The 20,561-nt window shown below is 38.9% G+C and overlaps 2 protein-coding genes across 4 annotated transcripts in view; both read left to right on the top strand.

Moving 5' to 3' along the window:
* The window catches only part of dlgap1a (discs, large homolog-associated protein 1a), a 133,071-nt gene extending 123,768 nt beyond the window's left edge, over positions 1-9,303 (top strand). For all 3 annotated transcript variants that reach the window (XM_084411108.1, XM_084411107.1, XM_084411106.1), the window contains 4 exons: positions 2,736-3,154; positions 3,751-3,842; positions 5,367-5,519; positions 6,072-9,303. In XM_084411108.1, coding sequence (XP_084267234.1) covers positions 2,736-3,154; positions 3,751-3,842; positions 5,367-5,519; positions 6,072-6,287 — 880 coding nt within the window. In that variant the 3' untranslated portion in view covers positions 6,288-9,303. The remainder of the gene's footprint in view (positions 1-2,735; positions 3,155-3,750; positions 3,843-5,366; positions 5,520-6,071) is intronic.
* Positions 9,304-16,288: 6,985 nt separating this feature from the next.
* ptf1a (pancreas associated transcription factor 1a) lies at positions 16,289-17,579 on the top strand. Its single transcript, XM_084412218.1, has 2 exons — positions 16,289-16,962; positions 17,071-17,579. The coding sequence occupies exons 1-2, from the start codon at positions 16,368-16,370 to the stop codon at positions 17,271-17,273; spliced, it is 798 nt and encodes a 265-aa protein (XP_084268344.1). The 5' UTR covers positions 16,289-16,367; the 3' UTR covers positions 17,274-17,579.
* Positions 17,580-20,561: the final 2,982 nt, after the last annotated feature.

Here is a 20,561-nt window from a genome sequence, read left to right as displayed (position 1 = left end):
ACTATACACTTGGCGAAACATTTACATTTATTCATTTAGCGGACGCTTTTATCCAAAGCGACTTACAAATGAGAACAATAAGAAGCAGTTAAACTAACAATAGGACAACAACATGCAAGTGCTATGACCCTTCTCAGTTTAATCTAACACAGTACCTGTATTTTTTTTTTTTTTTTAAAGATAATAGATATAGAATATAAGATAAAGTGTTAGTATTAATGGATCAAGTGTTGCCAAAAAAGATGCATCTTCAGACGTTTCTTGAGAATGGACACGTACTCAGCCATTCTGGTTGAGTTGGGCAGATCATTCCACCAGCATGGAACAGACCAGGAAAAGGTCAGAGAAAGAGATTGTGCCTCTTTGAGATGGCACCACAAGACGGCGTTCACTTGCAGAGCGCAAGTTTCTGGATGGCGTGCAAGTCTGAAGTAATGAGTTTATGTAAAGGGAGCAGAGCCAGTGGTTTTTCTATTGGCAAAAGCCAGTGACTTGAATTTGATACGAGCAGCAACTGGCAACCAGTGCAATTTTTTGAGGAGAGGAGTGACGTGTGCTCTCTTCAGCTTGTTAAAGGCCACTCTAGATGCAGCATTCTGGATCAGTTGCAGAGGTTTGATAGTGCAAGCTGGAAGACCAGCCAGGAGAGCATTACAATAGTCCAGTCTGGATAGAACAAGTGCTTGGACAAGGAGTTGTGTAGCATGCTCTGATAGGAAGGGCCTGATCCTCCTAATGTTGTACAAGGCAAATCCACAGGACCGGGCAGTTCTAGCAATGTGGTCTGTAAAGTTCAACTGATCATCAATCCCAACTCCAAGGTTCCTGGCTGACCTTGATGGAGTTATGGATAATGAACCCAGCTGAATGTAGAAGTTGTGGTGTAGTGTTGGGTTGGCCGGGACCACAAACAACTCTGTCTTCGCAAGGTTTAGTTGAAGGTGGTGGTCCTTCATCCAGCCAGAAATGTCTGTCAGGCAGGCTGAGATGCGAACAGCTACGTGAGGCTGGAATGAGAGGTAGAGTTGTGTGTCATCAGCGTAGCAGTGATAGGAAAAGCCATGTTTCTGAATCATAGATCCTAGTGATGTCATGTAGATGGAGAAGAGAAGTGGTCCAAGCACTGAGCCCTGAGGCACCCCAGTAGCTAGATGTTGGGTCTTAGACACCTCACACCTCCACGACACCCTAATGTTGGGCTGTATCATTGTAGTTATGGGTAATAAAGCATAAAATTGTTCCACTCACCTTTGCATTATCACCTGGTCTTTGTGTCCTCTAGTGCTCCATTTCCTCTAAGATAATTTACTGGTTCTAAAATATGTATTTTATCAAATCGCTTCAATCTAAAGATTAGTGGAGTGGTGAATATTGTTGCATTCTGAAAAGTATTGTTTATCCCCTTCAGCTGTTATACCGCACACTGCATATGGTGAGAGAGTGCATTAAAATGAAGGATTAAGAAACTCTGTATTAGGGAGACACTTTCACTTTATTAAACGTATTGAGCAGGGACAGGATTATCCCAGAGCGCTAAAGCTGGCACACCGTGGCTCTTCTCAAAACTGCCTAGCTAGACTGTATTTCTAGGCACCATAGACGTGCTCCTGAATGATGTCAGAAATTGTAAACCACCGATTATGCTGCATCCTAAAATACCTAATTTTTGCCTAAATTTTAAGTGCCACTACACGTTTCTTTTGATAAGGCAGTACCACAATTCATTGTGACAAGCTCAGCAAAACAATTTCATTAAATATGGTGGAACAAAGCTAAAGGAGAGTGTAAATGTTTGTCATTACTGAAAAGTGTTGACAGGAAACCAGCTTTAAAAGATGCATTTCATCCAATTTTCATGTTTGCTACATCCTTTTATTAAATTATCACTAGCTGTGTGCTTTGTATCAGTGTCTTTTGTAAATCACTTGAGTGGTGTTATTTGTCTCCTAAATAAATAGCTGTTAATGATGTTTGCGCCTGCAAACAGCATCTCAAACCAGTTACTAATATGGTACAAATGGTATCTACGTAGACAGTAGCTCATGTAGGCAGTAGGCAGCTCATGTTTTGAGGCAGCTGATGTGTTAATGAAATGTAAGGTCATGAAGAAGACAATTAACAAATATTTTAAAAGGAAAGGAAAACGCACATCAAGTTTTAAGAAACATGTTCTTTGTATTCATGTTAGTTTCATATGGTTTAAGAAAAAGTATGGGGTTTTTTTTGTTTTTTTTTTACAAGAACAAATATCATGAATTAATATTTATTAAATATCATTAGGTTTTTGGGGAGTCACACCAAGTGGAATTTTACATCTGAGAGACATGTTGACCTTGACATATAGTCACGAGGGTTTGCAGGGGTCATTTCACATTATTTATAGTTTTTTTTATGCATGTTGGTTGCACCACATGACAAATCTTAATAAACAGTGTAGTTTTTCGTAAAATATTTTTTCTAAGAAAATGTTGTGCTAATAAAATCAATATAATAAAAGATGATGCCAAACTACTTAGTTTTATTTTCAAGATTTTTATCTTCATTATGATACTGGGACAGTTGTATCACCCTGACATTTTTGACATGCCCTCCAAGCAATTACCAAAACGAATATCATTACAGAAATGAAATCCATTTCCTTTATAGAAGTGTGTGTAGTAGTTACTGTATGTACCGGTATGAATTTCTTTCTTTCCTTCCTTCTTTCCTTCTTTCTTTCTTTGCCTGTGCCTCAGTCACCGGCGGTTCACCCGCTCTAACAGTGTGACGGCAGCAGTGCAGGCTGATCTGGACACTCCGGACTACACACCAGCTGACTCCCCTGTCACAGAGTTCCCCTCTTCGGGCTGCTTGTCACGGCAGTACTCGCGTGATGCCGCCACCTCCACCGTCAGCATCCAGGGCTCAGGGAATCACTACCATGCCTGCACCTCAGACGACTATGATGATGTTGGATTTGATCCCTCCATCCTGCCTCCACCTGACCCCTGGATTGACAGCGTAACAGAAGATCCCTTGGAAATCGTGGGCCGCTCGGTGTGCCAGCGTGACGGCCGCTGGTTCCTCAAGCTGCTGCTAGCGGAGACGGAGCGCATGGAGGGCTGGTGCAGGCAGATGGAGCAGGATGAGAAGGAAAACAAGCTACCTGATGACAGTGAGTAATGGAGTCTCATATAAATCTCTTCTAGTAGGTCTCATTTTTAAAGAAAGTAAAATATCATTTTAAACATTATTCTGGTTAGTTTTGTGTGCTCTGTGCATTGTTTCGGTGCTCAGTGGGCATGTTTGCACTAATTATAATGCCATTGACTTTTAATTTTAATACAGCTAAATTAAATATGGCTTGCAGGTGATTAAAGACGCCAATTTTTTGCTGAAACACCACATGCAAAAGTGCAACAACTGTTTATTGAGATCACCCCTTCTGCATTGAAGTCGTCTGCCCCCTGCTGAACATTCTGGTCCTCACACTGTTTGCCTGAAATCAGGCATTGTTTTAAGAAATGCTGACATCACCTGAAACTTCAATCTCTCCTAATTATAATCATAATAGAGCTCTTTAAAGCCTGTCAAGTTTCAGAATATGCAGAATCATTTGTTTCTAGTGTTGTTATGTATGTATTTGATGCTCACCTGTTTGTGTGTGTGTGTGTGTGTGTGTGTGTGTGTGTGTGTGTGTGTGTGTGTGTGTGTGTGTGTGTGTGTGTGTGTGTGTGTGTGTGTGTGTGTGTGTGTGTGTGTGTCGTTCAGTTCTGGGGAAGATTCGCAGTGCAGTGGGAAGTGCACAGCTGCTTATGTCCCAGAAGTTTCAGCAGTTCAGGGAGCTGTGTGAGGAAAATCTGGTGAGTACTAATAGTAATGATAATAAACATTTATTAGGCAACTTACAATCCCTTTCAAAAGTTTGGGGTCAGGTTTTTTTTTTTCTGAGAAAAGAAATGAATACTTTTATTCAGCAAGGACACATAAATGGATTATAAGTGACTGTAAAGATATATATAATGTTACAACGGATTTCTATTTTATATAAATGTTGTTCTTTTGACCTTTCTGTTCATCAAAGAATCCTGAATAAAATGTATCATGGTTTCCACAAAAAAATATTAAGCAGCACAACTTTTTTCAACATTGATCAAAATGTTTCTTGTGTACCAAATCAGCGTATTAGAATGATTTCTGAAGGATTATGTAACACTAATGGCTACTTAAAATTCAAAGGAATATATTACATTTTTAAATATGTGACCCTGGAACACAAAATTAAATTGAGATTTATACTAGCCTGGCAAGCCAGACCTACATCAAGATGTTAGGTCTGGCAACTCACCATTGGCACGGCTCAATCCGAGGGGCGGGATAAACGGTTGTCTTTCAAATTCCCTCTGCACGCAATAGGATAGCGCTTTCCCACCAGCAGAGCTAGTTGATAGATTAAACTTTTGCCGTATCTGGTCGGCAATACTACAAATACTTCTTCCTTTTTTAAGAATGACTTAAGTGCCGTTCTTTGTTCTTTTCTCAAAGAACAGCTTAACTCCAAGTCCTCCAGAGTCGCGGCCAAAGCCGATTCGAAAGACCGCTGTTCGCCAGCAGCAGTAGGGAACCGTCACAACTCTGTCGCCATTATGTTAAGCCCGCCCCACCTACTCTATACACGATGTGATTGGCCTGACTAGAGTTTGGTTTTTCCAGCTCGAAAGTCAACGGAGAGTTGCTAGACTACACTGGCTGCAAAATAAATGTTGCTGCCGCTAGGGTGCGTCTAGATTTCTAGGCTAGATTTATACACTATCTGAAAGCTGAATAAAGAAGCTTTCAAGTAACGCCTTAAAGTTGTCCATTTATGTTCGCGATTGTGCTGCATTCACTCACAAAAATAAATGTTTTATATATTTACGGTAGGAAATTTACTAAATATCTTCATGGAACATGATCTTTACTTAATATCCTAATGATTTTTGGCATGAAAGAAAAATCAATAATTTTGACCCATACAATGTATTGTTGGCTATTGCCACAAATATACCCGTGCGACTTGTGATTGGTTTTGTGATCCAGGGTCACATATATTAAATAGAAAACAGTTGTTTTAATTTTTAATAATATTTCTCAATATTACAATTACTGTATTTTTGATCAAATAAATGCAGCTTTGGTAAACCTTAGAGACTTCTTTCAAAACATTTAAAAATCTTACCAACCCCAAACTTTTGAACAGTAGTTTTGGATCAGCTATGGCTCTTTAGAAAGGAATGGAACTGTGGATACCTTTTGGCACCTTTTGCGATGAGCACACCAGCTCCAAAGAAAACGAATAGTCATATATCATTTTCCCTCCTCCACTTATGTAACTCTTGGCTCAACAGAACCCAAATGCTCACCCGCGGCCAGTGGCTCAAGATCTAGCAGGGTTCTGGGACATGCTTCAACTTTCCATTGAGAATATCAGCCTAAAGTTCGATGAGCTTCACCAGCTCAAAGCCAACAACTGGAGACCCCTCGACCCCCCCGAGAGAAAGGTACAACAAACTTGCAAAATCAGTACAGAGTCACTGACATATGAATGCAGACGTGCCAGATGCCTGATCGAAGGGCAACATTGCGTTTTTTTCATTCATGTGCATGATCTGTTGCTTCTGTAGTGTGGTATTATGCATTCAGGGGTGGGCGCTGGCTATAACAAACCTCCAAAATCCACAATATTATTGTGAACGATTATAAAGTGTTGCTCTTACCTCCCTGTGCCTCATGTCGGTCTGTTGGTCTAATGTGACTGTGAATGTTTCTCTCACTCACTCTTAATTTCCTGACATCCTCTTCATGTTTGTTTTGTTTGTTTGTTTGTTTGACAGTGAGCTGTTTTCAGAAGTCATTCCATCTGGCACGCACCATGGGGGCAGCGGCCCCCAACCTCTCACCCTCGCCGGGCCGTTCTCTTACCGCACGCAGTCGGCCGCGGAGCCGCGGCTGGCCTTAGCACTGTCTGTGTGCAGGTGTGCCATATTGCTGTCTCCGCTCGTCTTTCTCCGCCCGCCGCGGCGGCTAACTGACTGTTTGTCATCCCTGTTCAGGAGAGACGGCTGCCTCCCCCAGTGCCAAAGAAACCCCCGAAAGGCCACCCTCCCCTGGCCAGAGACCGCTCGCTGGAGAGCACCGAGAAGCAGCGTCAGGAGGCGCGCAAGCGCTTGATGGCGGCCAAGCGAGCCGCTTCTGTGCGGCAGAACTCGGCCACAGAGAGCGCAGACAGCATCGAGATCTATATACCTGAGGCCCAGACCAGACTATGAAACTGCTAAACATGAAAACGCACTCACACATGAATTCTGCCATGAGCACAACACGTCACACAGATCTATATTTGCCTAATGCTAAGACCACTGTATATTAGGAGAGACATACACCAGCACCATGATAGCACAGTAGTTGTAATTTGACCTTTCGTTATTTAAAAAATGGGATCCAACATAGATACATCATATTTCTATGACACCCAAGACTTCAGTCAGGACTTAATAACGCCTTATTTAATTTTCTGAAAATGAAAGCGAAGCTGTAGGTTGTATTGTTAGTTAATTTTCACATGTTTTTGTCCGCTGGAAACTTTTTTTTCAGGGTTTCTGAAAAAAAGTACAACCAATGAAACATCCTGAACATGCAGTGGTGGAAATGAGATTCACTGAAGGGACCTTGTTTCCAGTCAAAATGTTCCTTAAATCAAGTTTCATTTTTTCTTTGACAAGCAACACTGCATAAAATATTAATACTTGTTTTCATAGATTGTATCTTGAATTTACACTATCATTCAAATGTTTGGGATCAGTAAGTAAGTCTCTTATGCTCACCAAGGCTTAATGTATTTAATAAATATATAGTAAAACCGGTAATATTGTGAAATACTATTACAATTTAAAATAACTTTTCTATTTTAATATATTCTGAATTTCAGCATCATAATTCCAGTCTTCAGTGTCACATGATCCTCCAGAAATCAGTCTTAATGTGCTGATTTGGTGCTCAAGAACCATTTCTTATTATTATCAGTGTTGAAAACAGTTGTGCTGCTTAATATTTTTGTGCGAACAGTAACACATTTTTTTTCCAGGATTCTTTGATGAATAGAAAGTTCATATTTATCAACATTTATTTAAAATAGAAATATATTGCAACATTACAAATTGATTTACTTTTGAATAATGTAATGTATCCTTGCTGAATAAAAGTATTCTTTTCTTTCATAAAAAGAGCATCTTAGTGACCCCGAACTTTTTTGTCTAACAACACAGATTGTTTAAACGTGTTCATATTTAAAAGAAAAAGTTAAAAGAAAAGATGCATTCTCTGAAATTATTTTATGTCTTGTACAGTGTTGCTTCTCAATGTATCTTGTTTCAAGAATTTCTAAATATTTTAACTGGAAAGTAGGGTAAAAATACTCATTAAGAATGATTTTGTTGCAGTGCTTAATTCTATACATATAACTATTGACCCTTTTTTTAGATTACAGCAGCATTTCTTTACACCACTAAATTATCATCAACAGCCTAACTGTTCCTCTACAGCCTCGCTTTCATTCACGTCACATTAAATATGTCTACCCTGAATTAGATCCTTTGCACACACGCCATTTGGAGCTCAGCCACTTATATATAATATTTTTTGTTTTTATGCATGTGTGGTTACATACAGTTTGTTTGCAATCACATGCATAGCGACCTCTCTCAGAGCCATCGGCTGACCTTCGCTCTCCATGTAGATAAACGTGTGCATATACGCACATATATACTTTATCATTTAACAGCTCTACACAGATTTATGACGAATAATAAACATAAGCGTATTCACTCTGAGTGGAATGGGCTGGGGGTTTGTAATATAATCTGCCTGCACCTTTTCCCTTGAGGATTGAAGGAATTTTATAGCAGGTTTAATGTTTTACTTCTCCGCAGTCTTTCCCATCTGTCTCCCTCTTTCACACACTGTCTTAATCTGATGATCTGAAGAGATGTGATCATAGTGAATTATGTTCCTAGCCATGTGAAGTAGGTAAACCCTCCCTCTCTATCTCTCTCTCTCTCTCTGTTCATCTTACCATCTAGAAATACTGTATCCTGTTGTCTTCTAGCATTTCTGTTTTTCTCAGAAGAGCAGAACGTTTTGCAATTTTTTCACTTCCACCCCTGCCCTTGCTCTTTTTTTTTGTAGTTCAATTGGGAAATTATTACCACATTACAGGGTATTTGAAGCTAAAAGCAATACTCATATAAAATTCTCATGTTTCTACATTATTTTGATGTAGAGATTCTGTAAACTGATTCATTGCTAATGAACAATTGCCTTCACTATTCTGTAGCCATTTCTGTTTCTTGTCATTCTGATGCTTGCTATTGTGAACGCTTGGCCACTCTTAAACAGTTCTTCTTATTTTAAAACCTCTTTAGCCATCTGTGGGACATTTAGGCACATTATTATATTCTTTAGTGTATAAAATACTAATAAACCTACTAATCATTTTTCTAACATAGATTTGGGGCCTTCTGTGGATTTTTATGTAGACAAGTACAGGTACATCAATGAGACGACTGCAAAAAATGACACTAGAAAGGGAGTTCTAATAAAATGCAAGCTTTTCATCATCGTTCACAAGATTATGTCTTTCCAGTAGCAATTACAGTGACTTAATTTAATGTGTGTTTTAATACTGTGTTGGGGCACAGGGGGATGTTTTTGTAAGCTTTGTGCTCAAAAGGGTTGTGACTCTGAGAGGACCGTGTGACTGCCTGATCGGCCATGTCGGGTGAGCTAAGCTAGCGTTAAACTCTCAGGAAAAGACAGAGATGAAGTGATTGCAGCAAATTCAGGGTCTCCAGTGGTGATGTTTTACGCGTGTATTTGTGAGCGTGTTTGCGTGTTAAATGCACACAGGTGTGAGTCTGTTTTAAAGAATGTATGTATATGTATGGTAAATAGGTGTGTGTGTGTGTGTGAGAGCCTGTGTGTGTGTGTGTGTGCGCGAGTCTATAAAAGTGCTTCCTAATTTTATTGGTTAACACAATCTTTGAATTTTTCTGTTGGTTGAAGTCAAGTAGCCTCATGAACTCATGTACAATATCAAAGCCCCTTGTTCTTATTTTAGTCTATATGATGAGGATGTTCCTGTAAGCATGCAGACACAATTTGAGTCCTATAGATATAGATATATATATATATGATTTATACTATTATTTATTTATTTATTTATGTACTTATTTATTTGTTTTATCTAATTAGGATTTATTTTATACGGTTTTGATTCTGTTTAGTGTTCTGTCATGCCACTCATATTGTGAATATGTTGTACTGTATGTATAAACATTATATGTGCATACATACGATGAACAAAGAATAAATTCTTGAAACTTTATGTCTTGACATGTATTACAAAACGTAGACAAACGATATAGGCCTATATACCTTTTTTGGGGGGGCTGCAATATTATGATGGGAAGGTGAACTAAACTTTTAGATGAATTGGTTGGGCCTAGGTTTGCAATGAATGAATTTTAAATAGGTCATTTGGCTTATGCAGTAACAAAAATAGTAAAACTTCAGTACTTACATTTATATTGTATTTATTTTTAGCGTGACTGACTGTAATGTCGTTTTTAAGGCAATTACCTAGTTCGAACAAAAGGAGACGCTGTAAAGAGAAATTACACTCGTTCGCTATCACCAAATAAATATAGGAACTAGGCCAATGACAAGAATTTCAGTAGGCCTATTACATGAGCAATGGAATGCATGAGGTGGAGGATATCTTTACAGCAAGTTTCGGTCAGCAAATTTACTATAGCTTTTGAGGTGTTAGCAAAATGTTGATGACTGCCTGGAGGAAGGGGAATGTGGGAATCCTGTTTGAAAACAATCATCAGTGTTACTTGCAAAGCTAATATCATTCCTCAAATCGTACGTGCAAAAAAAAAAAAAAAAAAAAGAATGATAGCTTACCAGTATGAATTATGTATGGGATCAGGTGATCAGGAACGTTTCCCCATCCGCTTTTTGCAGTGTGACCCTACTAGATGATCATGCATGAAATCTTTAGTTTTCAATCATCGTAATGTCCCGTCCTGACATTTGTGTTTATTTCGATATTATTGAATGTAAAGTAATTTACGGAAACAGAGACAATGCCCTCTTCCAACACTAGGCGTCACTGAGGATCCAGCAACAAAGCACTTGTTGCTCTCATGCACCTTGTACCATCTCGCACATAAAACGCATTCTTCAGTTAGGAAGGCCTATACTAACTATGCTATGTTAATGGGTAAGATATATGTGTAAAAACTTGAATATATATTTTTATTTATTAAAGTATAGTTAAACAGATCGACCCCATAGTCTAAAGTAAAAAAGATCGGAGGAATCATCTTATTGCTGACTGACTCCCAAAAGCATCATTATAGAACAGTCATGCAGTCACCTGCAAGAAAACCGCAAAAACAGTGTGATATCTGTGTGATAAACTCTGTGATATGTCTGACAGCACTCTGAGCAGCATCATCATCAATATGCTTATTGTTGCCATGATTAGACGCATGGATACGGCCTTAATGAATAACTGCAAAGCCAGCCTATATGTCTGTCCCTACCATTTTTTTCAAGTTGCCTATTCTTAACGTTAGATAACCCCCCCCCCCCCCCCACCACCACCACACACACACACACACACACACAAAAGAAAAAGTTAAAATGAAATTCCATGATTCTAGAAGGCAACATTTGTTGAACTGACAGTGACAAACAAAGTAAAATAAATGTTCATAACCTTAAAGCTATAGCACATTCTTAATGGCTTAAATCGCTATAACTTTAGGTCCTAATTAGCCTATAGCCTACGTTTTTGCAAAAAATATATGTGGCTCTCGTAAATGCAGTAAATTGCTTATGCACACACGTACACTGAAAAAAGTTATTGTTGGTTTAACGTAAAAAAGTAAGTTACCTGGTTGCCTTAAAATTTTGAGTTTGTTTAAATAAAAAAATTGAGTTAATACAATGAAGGAGATTGGTTTAATTAACATACACTCAAAATATTATGTTATCTGAACCACATTCATTATCTAAGTTGATTTGGCAAAAGATAAAAAGTTGTGATAATAAATCATGAATATAATTTTTTACAGTGCTACATCTCAGTTCATTATGTTCAGAAATCTATTAGTAGATCGTAAACGACATGTTTTCAAATTGAAATGGTAAAAAACGTAGGCCTATACGTTAATAGATGTGGATGGTATTAATGTATTTACACCATAGGGATTTGAAGATTAATTTGAGGATAAAAAATTGCTTAAATTCGCATTGGACAGTGAAATAAATAGGCTTATCAATTTTGAAAATTGAGCGGGAATCCTTGCTATATCTTTGATGTCAAAGGCCGTGCGTCCAATGAAATTAATTTATTTTGTGCATCATTCAACTATAAAGGCGTTTTTCTTCACTTTTCTACGATGAAACAGTTATGGTATTGTGTTGGTTCTCGGTAGCCACTTGCTCAAATCTGGCGAAACTCGGCAACGTGATGTGATTGGCCAAATTTGACAGGAAATTAATTAATTTTAATAATAGCCTATTTGTCTTATAAGTTCTAATGTTTCAATTAAAAAAATCATGCATTTCATATTTTGGCAGTATTTTCGTGTGTATGGTAGACGAGGCTATAGAGTTATTGCGGAATTTGTAGCCTACCTAGTTCAGCACCTTTGGACGTGACAGCTCCCGAAAAGATGCATTAATACGGTCTGCTTAAACTTAATGAACTGTTTGCTTTCTGGTTTGTGAAACTGTTTTGTGAAGCACTGTTGAGGACTTTATTTCTTTCACCATAGTAGACATTTTTACAATAGATAATCCGAACAGAATCATCTTCTTCTTTTTTTTTCTTCTTTTTTTTTAACTGTTAATCAAGTTTGTCGTAGTAAGGTTGTCGTGATGTAATATTATTTGTTGTTCACTATTTTGCACAATGAATGATGAAGAGAAATAGGACTAATGCACTGGGCCATAGCCTCAAGAGGACCACCCTGCACCCCCGCGCTCCCCTTTTCCTATGAGGTTTATTTGCTGGACGCTACTCAAACACCTCACTAATCTGAAACAGCCTAAGGGCTGCCATATTTTCAGATTAACGCAGGAAAAATCAATTAGTCTAGGATGTAGTGAATCAATAATCTTCTTAATCTCCGCGAGGATAAACGTAATAAAAACAAGGCTATAGCCCATTACACTTTTATAGGTGCTGTTTACGCTTTTGAGAGGATTATGATTACGCTTCTAACTACATTTCCCAGTTCCAGATCCATGAAATTGATGCTGTTAATCTAGGATCAAATATGAGTCGTCATTAAATATGGGTTTAATCGAAGTGAACTAACTATAGCTACCTATATTCGATGAAGTAGCCTATATCTTTCATTCAGAGGATATACCGAGTTTTTGCTGAAATTTGAATGAAACCATTGCCTGTCTTAAATATGAGGGGACAATGTGTCCCCGTGTGATGTGACACTTAAGAAAGAGCGCTTTATTTGTTCATCGCTGTGAATGCAGGAATCTCTCCACACCCCACCACTACCGTTCTAATTTGTCTGGCAAGCTGGAGGACGAGCGCTCATTGCGCTGTTGCTGCTCCTGTTGCTCTGGCGCATGTGGCTGGATTCCCAGGGATCCCCAGTGTTCTGCAGCTTGCGTTCCTAACATCTATGACCCTTCAAAGAGGCCGTGAAAACGCAAGGCTCCTGTAGTCAATAGTTGTCTACCAGTCAACCTTTTTGAATACTAGGTCAATAAATGTAAAGTGTAGAAACAATAAAAGCCACTTGACAGGCGCGTCGACAAAGTGTGGTGCCTTTTATCGTTTTACATTACCCAACACGCGAGGACCAGTGCCAATCACATTGTGTGGCTTTTGTTTCAACAATTGTTGGCTATTTGTTGCTGAAAATAGGTTTTTTTTTTTTTTTTTTTTTATGGCAAGAAAGTGTCTTCCAGGGACGCAAAGTCAAAAATCATGTCCTCTAAAATATCGTCGGTTCAAGGCTTGGAACACCTTTCAACCTTACCTTGTTAAGTAGTCCAATTATTGTAATTGATTGATTCATTTAATCTGTCTTTAGATTTAATCCTTTCTCTAATCCTGTTTGACACAAAGATTAAACGGATTAGTAGCGATTTCCACTGAAATAAATTGAAAATCTGTTAACTTTTTCCTCTCCCTAATCCAAAATGTTTCAACTGTGCACTGTAAAAAAAAAAAAAAAACACTTGGAAAACTTGAATGTTTAAGTCATTAAAGCTTAAATTACATTAAACTGACTTAAAAATGAGTTGAATCTTGTATAACTTATATAAAAAATGTATTTTGATGAGTTAAAACAATGTAAAACATGTTGTCATAACTTATCATAGGCCTATATGTTTTACCATAAACATATAATTAATATGTTTAATGGAGTTTAATAATTAATAAACATTAATTAAAATTAATGTTTTATCATTAATAATAATAATAAATATCATAATTATTATTATCCATAGTTTTTAAGATTTGTAACGCGTCGGTTCTTGCTGCTTGCAGTCTTTACTTGCCTCATGAATTGAAATGCACCATGACGTGAAATAAGACGCCTGATTTATAACGCTCATCGTTGTAATATCTGTTCAAAAATCCATGTGTTGCTATTCCCAGGCCAGCCCAAGGTCTGCAGCCGCGGTCGCTGAGATATGTGACATTGCTTAATTGATAGCGCAAAGGTGACGGTCACGGTCCTGTCTGTGCTTAATGGCTGAATGACTCGCCTTGCTGAACAACCGGTGCGCGTTCAGGTGCCACTTGTGCCGCTCCACAGGTGCACCATTTCAAATCATGGAGAGTTTATATGCACTTGAACGTGAACTTTGTGCTCTTGAGTAAATAGTCGTTCAGTGACTTTTCTTATGTTACATAACCTGATGAAAAACAAAATCATTACTCGTATATGCCTATTGAAATTGAACTGAGACATTTTTTGGGGAGAAACACGTTCTGATGTGTTTGCTCCTCGTCCACTTTTAAACTTTCAAGCAAGAAATTAATAACGGTCCTCTTCCAAAAAAAAAAAAAAAAGTCATTTATCAATACCTTTTTTAATATTCTAAATACGCGTTTTAGCATACAAGCTGTACGGCTGCTCTGTTCATTGACTGCCGGCAGTGGGTCTCTTTGAGTGCAGAGCGCGCAAGTGGTGTGATTCCCACGGATTGTCCCTCGCGTTGCAGCTTGCAGCGGGGTGCAACAACCATACACTCACCAGACCCCTTTTCCCTTTAACTAACAAAGTGACCCCCTCCATCTTTATTTGAACAGCAGAGAATAAGGGTTGTTTATAGGCTCCAACCAGTTAGCATCTCAGGTACCAGCATAATTTGTTGTGAGGTGTCTTACAAACCTCCTCATTGGCGACCACTGAGAGGCACACTGCTCTTAACGCCAGTACCAGCCCTCTACATAATAAAACCATACCCGCTGCTTGTCGTTTCTCCGCTGGTATATTTACTCTTGTTTATTCAAGGACTTAATGATGTCTCGTGGTAAAAGAAAACCACCCACTTTATTTATGACAACTCCTTTTTTTTTTTTTTTTAAATCTATGGGAATTTGGCGTTCAAAAGTGTGGTGGTTCCAACTAATTGAACTGCAGTATTTATTTAAATGTACTTTAATTCAATAATAATAATTGCTGCTATTTTTACAGATAGGCTATTTAATAATTTCATAATTATAACATTATTTTAAAGCAGGATTTATACAGAATACGTGTTTTTAAGTTAACCCAATTTAATAAATCATAATTTTTCAAGGCGTGTATGTGTGTGATATTTATTTATAATTCTTCACTGAAAACTGCTTTTTGGTTTGTGGAACTACCTGTATAAATAACACCAACATCTTTCAATGAATTTTCACATTGAATATCTGTGTTAAATTGTAACTAGCTTTTTCAGAAAATTGAGAGACAATGGTTTAATTTCTCATTCTGCATAAATTCTCATTTTCCAAACGGCGCACAATCTTCATTCAGTCAGTGAGAGTCGTTTTTATGTTTGTTTTGCCTTTCAATATTTTTCCGTCTGTTGAAGAAGATGCGCGCAGTGTGACTATAGGTTGTTCGTATTGAAAGCTGAAAACGCCTTCGCTTTACCACTGGAGCTCTCGCCTTATTCTTGTGATTGTTTCTTGAACAGGCGAGTGTCCACTGCTTTGACACAAACGTGCGGCCAGACATCCTACAGCCCGTGATTGATGAGAGACCTATTCTTTACCCTTTCTGCCTCTTAAATGACAGCTCCTTTCACTGACATCACTCATACACAAATGTTTGTGCTGTATTGTATGGACCTCGTGGACAACCAATGGGGGCTTTAACATAGCTGCATGTCTTGATAATTAAGAGGCCGATGGAAGGGGCTTCGCGCACGCGAATGGTGAGCGCTTGAATTGTTACCTGCTTTAAGAGGAGCCTCAAGGTGACGGGGTCAACAGTAGGCATATCTACCTCCCTGACCCCTTCATTACATGTGATGACTGGGTGCACTTTATGCACTCACAGTTAATGGAAGAAAGACAAACGGGCAGACAAAACTAACATTTAAGTGTCAATAATAAAGAAGGCACACCATGTCCCTTAACTGCTGTCTGTTTGTTTAACATACGAAGAGCCGAGACATTACCAGATACCACACAATAACTGTTAAATTGGTAGGAAATGAATGATATAGGCTACTTAGGCTCATTTTAAATATTCGTGCATTGCAGTTATATAAATATAGCATACATTTGGTTTTCCTGTATAATTTTGTATCATAAAGTAGTGTGCTGAAAAACCACACATTTCTGTCATTTAGGTGGATTGAAGTCTATGTAAGCCGATATAAAATTATTTAAAAACAAAAATACAAGGAAAATGTTTTACCTCATTCTGGTCATTTATTGAGGTTTGACTGGGACACTGACGGAGAGATTATTTCTGATACAGTTGTCAATATAGGCAGGCGCTTTGTTGACAATTTAGGAGCATGTCCTGTCTCGGTGTTTTGGGCTCAGGGGGCGTGTACTGAGGGGGGTGGCCTGTTAACATGCCTTATCCTAAGGTGAGCTGCATCGGCTGCGGACGCTGGGGATGCTTTGCGCTGATTGGCTGGCGTTTACGGTCAATGGCACGCGACTATGGATGTAGTTATAAGAGTCCTCGCGTGCCGCCTTTCAAACCGAACCAACTCTTGAGCATCAAGAGGAAAGCTCGAAAAGTCAGCGATTGTTGTTACTGGGCAACAGCAACACAGCACAAAAAATGGACACTGTGTTGGATCCATTCACAGGCTTAGACTCCTTCTCCTCCCCTTATTTCGACGACGATGACTTCTTCACGGACCACTCGTCGAGAGATCACTTGGACACAGACGACTTTTTGGACGATGACGTCGATTTCCTCACCAGTCAAATCCAAGAATATTATAAGGACAGTCGGATAGCGCAGGACGGAGACTACTGTGACGTTGGCAACTTCTCCTTTTCCTCGTCGTCTTCGACTTTCTCGTACGGATGCGCTGACAGCACCTCGGAGCTGTCCCCTCACAGAGACGGGCTGTTACTGAAGAGGCGGAGGCGCTTGAGATCCGAAGTGGAGATGCAACAGTTGCGTCAAGCTGCTAATGTGCGGGAGCGACGGAGGATGCAGTCCATTAACGATGCGTTCGAGGGACTGCGATCTCACATCCCTACCCTACCATACGAGAAGAGACTTTCAAAAGTTGACACTTTACGTCTGGCAATCGGCTACATAAACTTCCTTGCAGAACTTGTGCAGTCCGACATGCCAATCCGGAACCCACACAGTGATACTTTAAACCAACCTAAAAAAGTCATCATTTGCCACAGAGGAACAAGTATGTGTATTATTATTATTATTATTAATTATTATTATTATTACTATTATTTGTATTAATGTTGTTGTTATCATCATTATTTAAACAACTCTTATCTTTTTTTCATAGGATCCCCATCTCCAAATGACCCAGACTACGGGTTGCCTCCTCTCGCCGGACACTCTCTTTCATGGACTGATGAGAAGCAGTTAAAAGATCAGAACATCATTAGAACAGCGAAAGTCTGGACACCAGAGGACCCAAGAAAGTTGCACTTGAAATCATCCATAAACAACATCGAGAATGAACCCCCCTTTAACTGTATTTCCTAAGGCAGTGCCGTTATTATCCTGTATACACATTGTGTAATTGAATTGTATGGATATATCCATTTATTTTGTTTATTTGTAACATATTATTGTGACTATCCGTTTTTCAGCTTTTTTGTCTGAATTGAACATAAGGCCACTGGCAATCATTTTGTGTTGTATTTAATTGCTTTAATTCTGCTGTAATATATTTTTCTAACTTAATACTGATTTTATGTCAAACAAAACATATTTTTATACAAACGAAACACGAAAAATATTTGCCTATATTTATATTGATATGACTCAATAAATCTGTCTGATATCCCACGCTCATTTGTTTGAATCATTCAATGACCCAATATCCCTATTTAAACCATTCCTACCATTAAATGGACCCCCAACATATATATTGTTAGTTTGCTCAAGGCTCAACATCAGTTTAAAATATCAAAATGAACTAATTTAGACAAACATGCATCCTTTGGCGTACTATATAATTCTATTTTTACAATATGATAATGTCAACAGAGTAGGCATATATGATGATATATCTTGTAGACAGGTCATCTGTTATTCTGCAACAATGAATAGGCCAGAGTAAAATCGTGCGATTAACTGTAACTAAAACGTGGTTTCTGAATAGATACGTTAACGTGAGGTGTGAAGCCTTGGATATGGTGTGCAACAACAGCTGAAAGATGTCACTATTTATCATTATGGAAATCTGACGGACCCTCGCTGTGACGCTGACAGTTTGGGTGAAAAATAAATAAATAACTAAACAGGAGAGGAACGAGTATGTTTTAAAGTGTGGGTCCAAATTGCTAAAAGAGGCATGACGTTTCCTTTGCCTTGGGCAGTTGGCCTGGGTACACTGCAGGTGCTCAGAGGCAAAATTTTCCCGTGGTATCCACTCGGGTTCTATGTACCCAGTTGTCTCTACGTCAGCTCTCGCAGTTATTAAGAGGTAGCCCAAACACATGTCCAATGTAAACTCATGAAGAGCTCTTGGAGGCTAATATCTTGGGTGGACTGACTGGAATCACAGGTATTTATTTAATACTATCATTTAAAATCTCATTTGTTTACATCATAATGTCTGTTCTTGTTTGTTCTATATGTCATTTCATTAATACATGGCGTGCGCAGAGTATGCTATCATACAATAAGTGGAAGCATAATTACATTTTTGCTGTTGTTAACTAATGTTTTGCGGTTACTAATGCATTTACTTCCCTATTTAGTTATGTAAGTTTATTGAAGATGGAGATGACTATTTAATTAGTGTCAACAATAATCCTCAAATTCTATTGGGAACTTTCCTAATGAATTAAATTAAATCTAAACTGATGGACATAATCCAACCTTTCCATGTGTTAGCGCCTCATTAAACGCGTTGATTTCTGCTATCCAGGGCGCAGGACTAAAACCATGTAATCCCATTATGCTCATTAGAAAGTCAAATGTTAGCAAGTCAGACTTAACTAAGATAAAGGACCCCAAACGTCTTATGGCAATTTTATGGCGAACTATTTGCCCGTGGTAAAAATTCAATTTGATTAAGGGAAGACAGAGACCAAAAAAATGCGGCTATCATTGTATTTTGTCATCCTATACTAGTGAAAGGAGTTTTTCTAAACAGGCATAGTACAAAACCCTTAAAGCATCTTTTAGAAGAGCGCCGATGGAGCGGAACAAAAAGGCTGAAGCACTGGATCTTTTCAGGTTTCTATTTGGTTACTTTGGGGTTTTGGCTTGGCAAAGCTTAAAAGGCGACCGTTTATTGCTTGTAAGGTTTATACCCGTTATTATGTGTTCCAACGTCCCACAGGCTCAATTGCAAAGTCTGCGATTGTGGATGCCGGTGGGTAGCAGGGCGATTTCATGTAGGCTTTGCGCAGTTTGGTCAGTCGTGTAGATTTGATTAATTATATACAGACAAAAAATGTGAACAAAAAACACTCTTTTGCACTCTTTTTTCATTTCTTTTCCTGTGTGCGTTAAAGCAGACAGATTTTGCGCAGTGAAATTTTAGAAAAATAGGCTAAAAGTACAGTCGCCGTCACCAGTTATGAGCCCCATATAGTCCACACCTATAATTATTAAAGAAAGTGAAACGATTACGCACGGTTTATAACTATCAGTGTCAACAATCTTACGATGCGCACTAAGCTGGGAACAACGCCTATCAAGATTCTCATAAGCTTTAAATCTGCTCATATTCGGATTATCGCCTGCAAAAAATATGGAGGATAAGACTGAAAATCTTCGAGTCCAGCCCATTTTCATTAGTGCATGGCAACAGTGGCATCGGGGTGCCAGCTGCCAGCTTGAACAAACACCAGTTGATTCCCCGATACCCAAACTCTTTAAAGCCTACTAAATCCCCCATGTCCAAGTCGCATCTGGGGGGGTACAGCGTAATCCTCAATACAACAAATATATCACTAATTATTTGTCCAGAAATATTACCTCGGGATGGCACAGGCTAACAGGTGCTTGAGAAAGCCAGGCTCATCATGCACCCCGGGAAAGGGGGACTTTTTTTTTTTCTCTCTCTTTTTTTTTTTTTTTTTCAAAGTACAGGCTGTCCAGGCGCCCCTGGTTTTACACGGTGCTGAGTCTGCAGATAATTGCCATGATATCTTTATTGCTAGGACTGTGTTCTGAGCTTTAATATATCCGTCCCTGTCGAGTTTCTCTTCGATGCACCTGGTATTTCAAACTTGTTCTTTTTGTGCGCCTGGGTCCTGGACAGCAGCTGCTTAAAACAAGCAAAGAGGGAGGCCCGTCTCCGTCTACAACGTCTCCAAGACGTGTTGGCATGGTTTTCTTGTCTTTAATGTACCATTAGCCTTTGTCTTGACACAATATGGGAACAGTAAAGCATGACGTGTGTTATAATAAAAGACATTTTCAATGATCCACCCGGATTTAGGGCGCCAACACGAGCCAGCCAACAGTATTGTTTTGTCCTCCAAGTCCACAGGCAATAGACGCATTGCGCTGACTTGATCAAGCCATTAAATTTATGTCCACCAATGTTTCACGTGCAGAAAAAAGGACCGGAGCGCAGCCTCCCAAGGACATTGATTGCCTCGCCATCACCTGGCGTTCCGTTTAGAGGGAAGGGTAATACGAGGTGCTTCGTAAAGTGACTCCGTTAACATAAGGCCCTCACCATCCTGCTCCATTGTTTTGTCTTGTTAATAACTCATTACCCGGATTTAACAAATCCTCCATTGCATATGTTTGGTGTCTCCATATTTTGATCCGTACGATTAAGCAGATGTTACGATTGAAAACTGA

This window comes from Rutilus rutilus (genome assembly GCF_951802725.1).
Source record: "Rutilus rutilus genome assembly, chromosome: 6".
Lineage (NCBI taxonomy): Eukaryota > Metazoa > Chordata > Actinopteri > Cypriniformes > Leuciscidae > Rutilus > Rutilus rutilus.
This window is presented reverse-complemented; position numbering and strand designations above follow the sequence as displayed.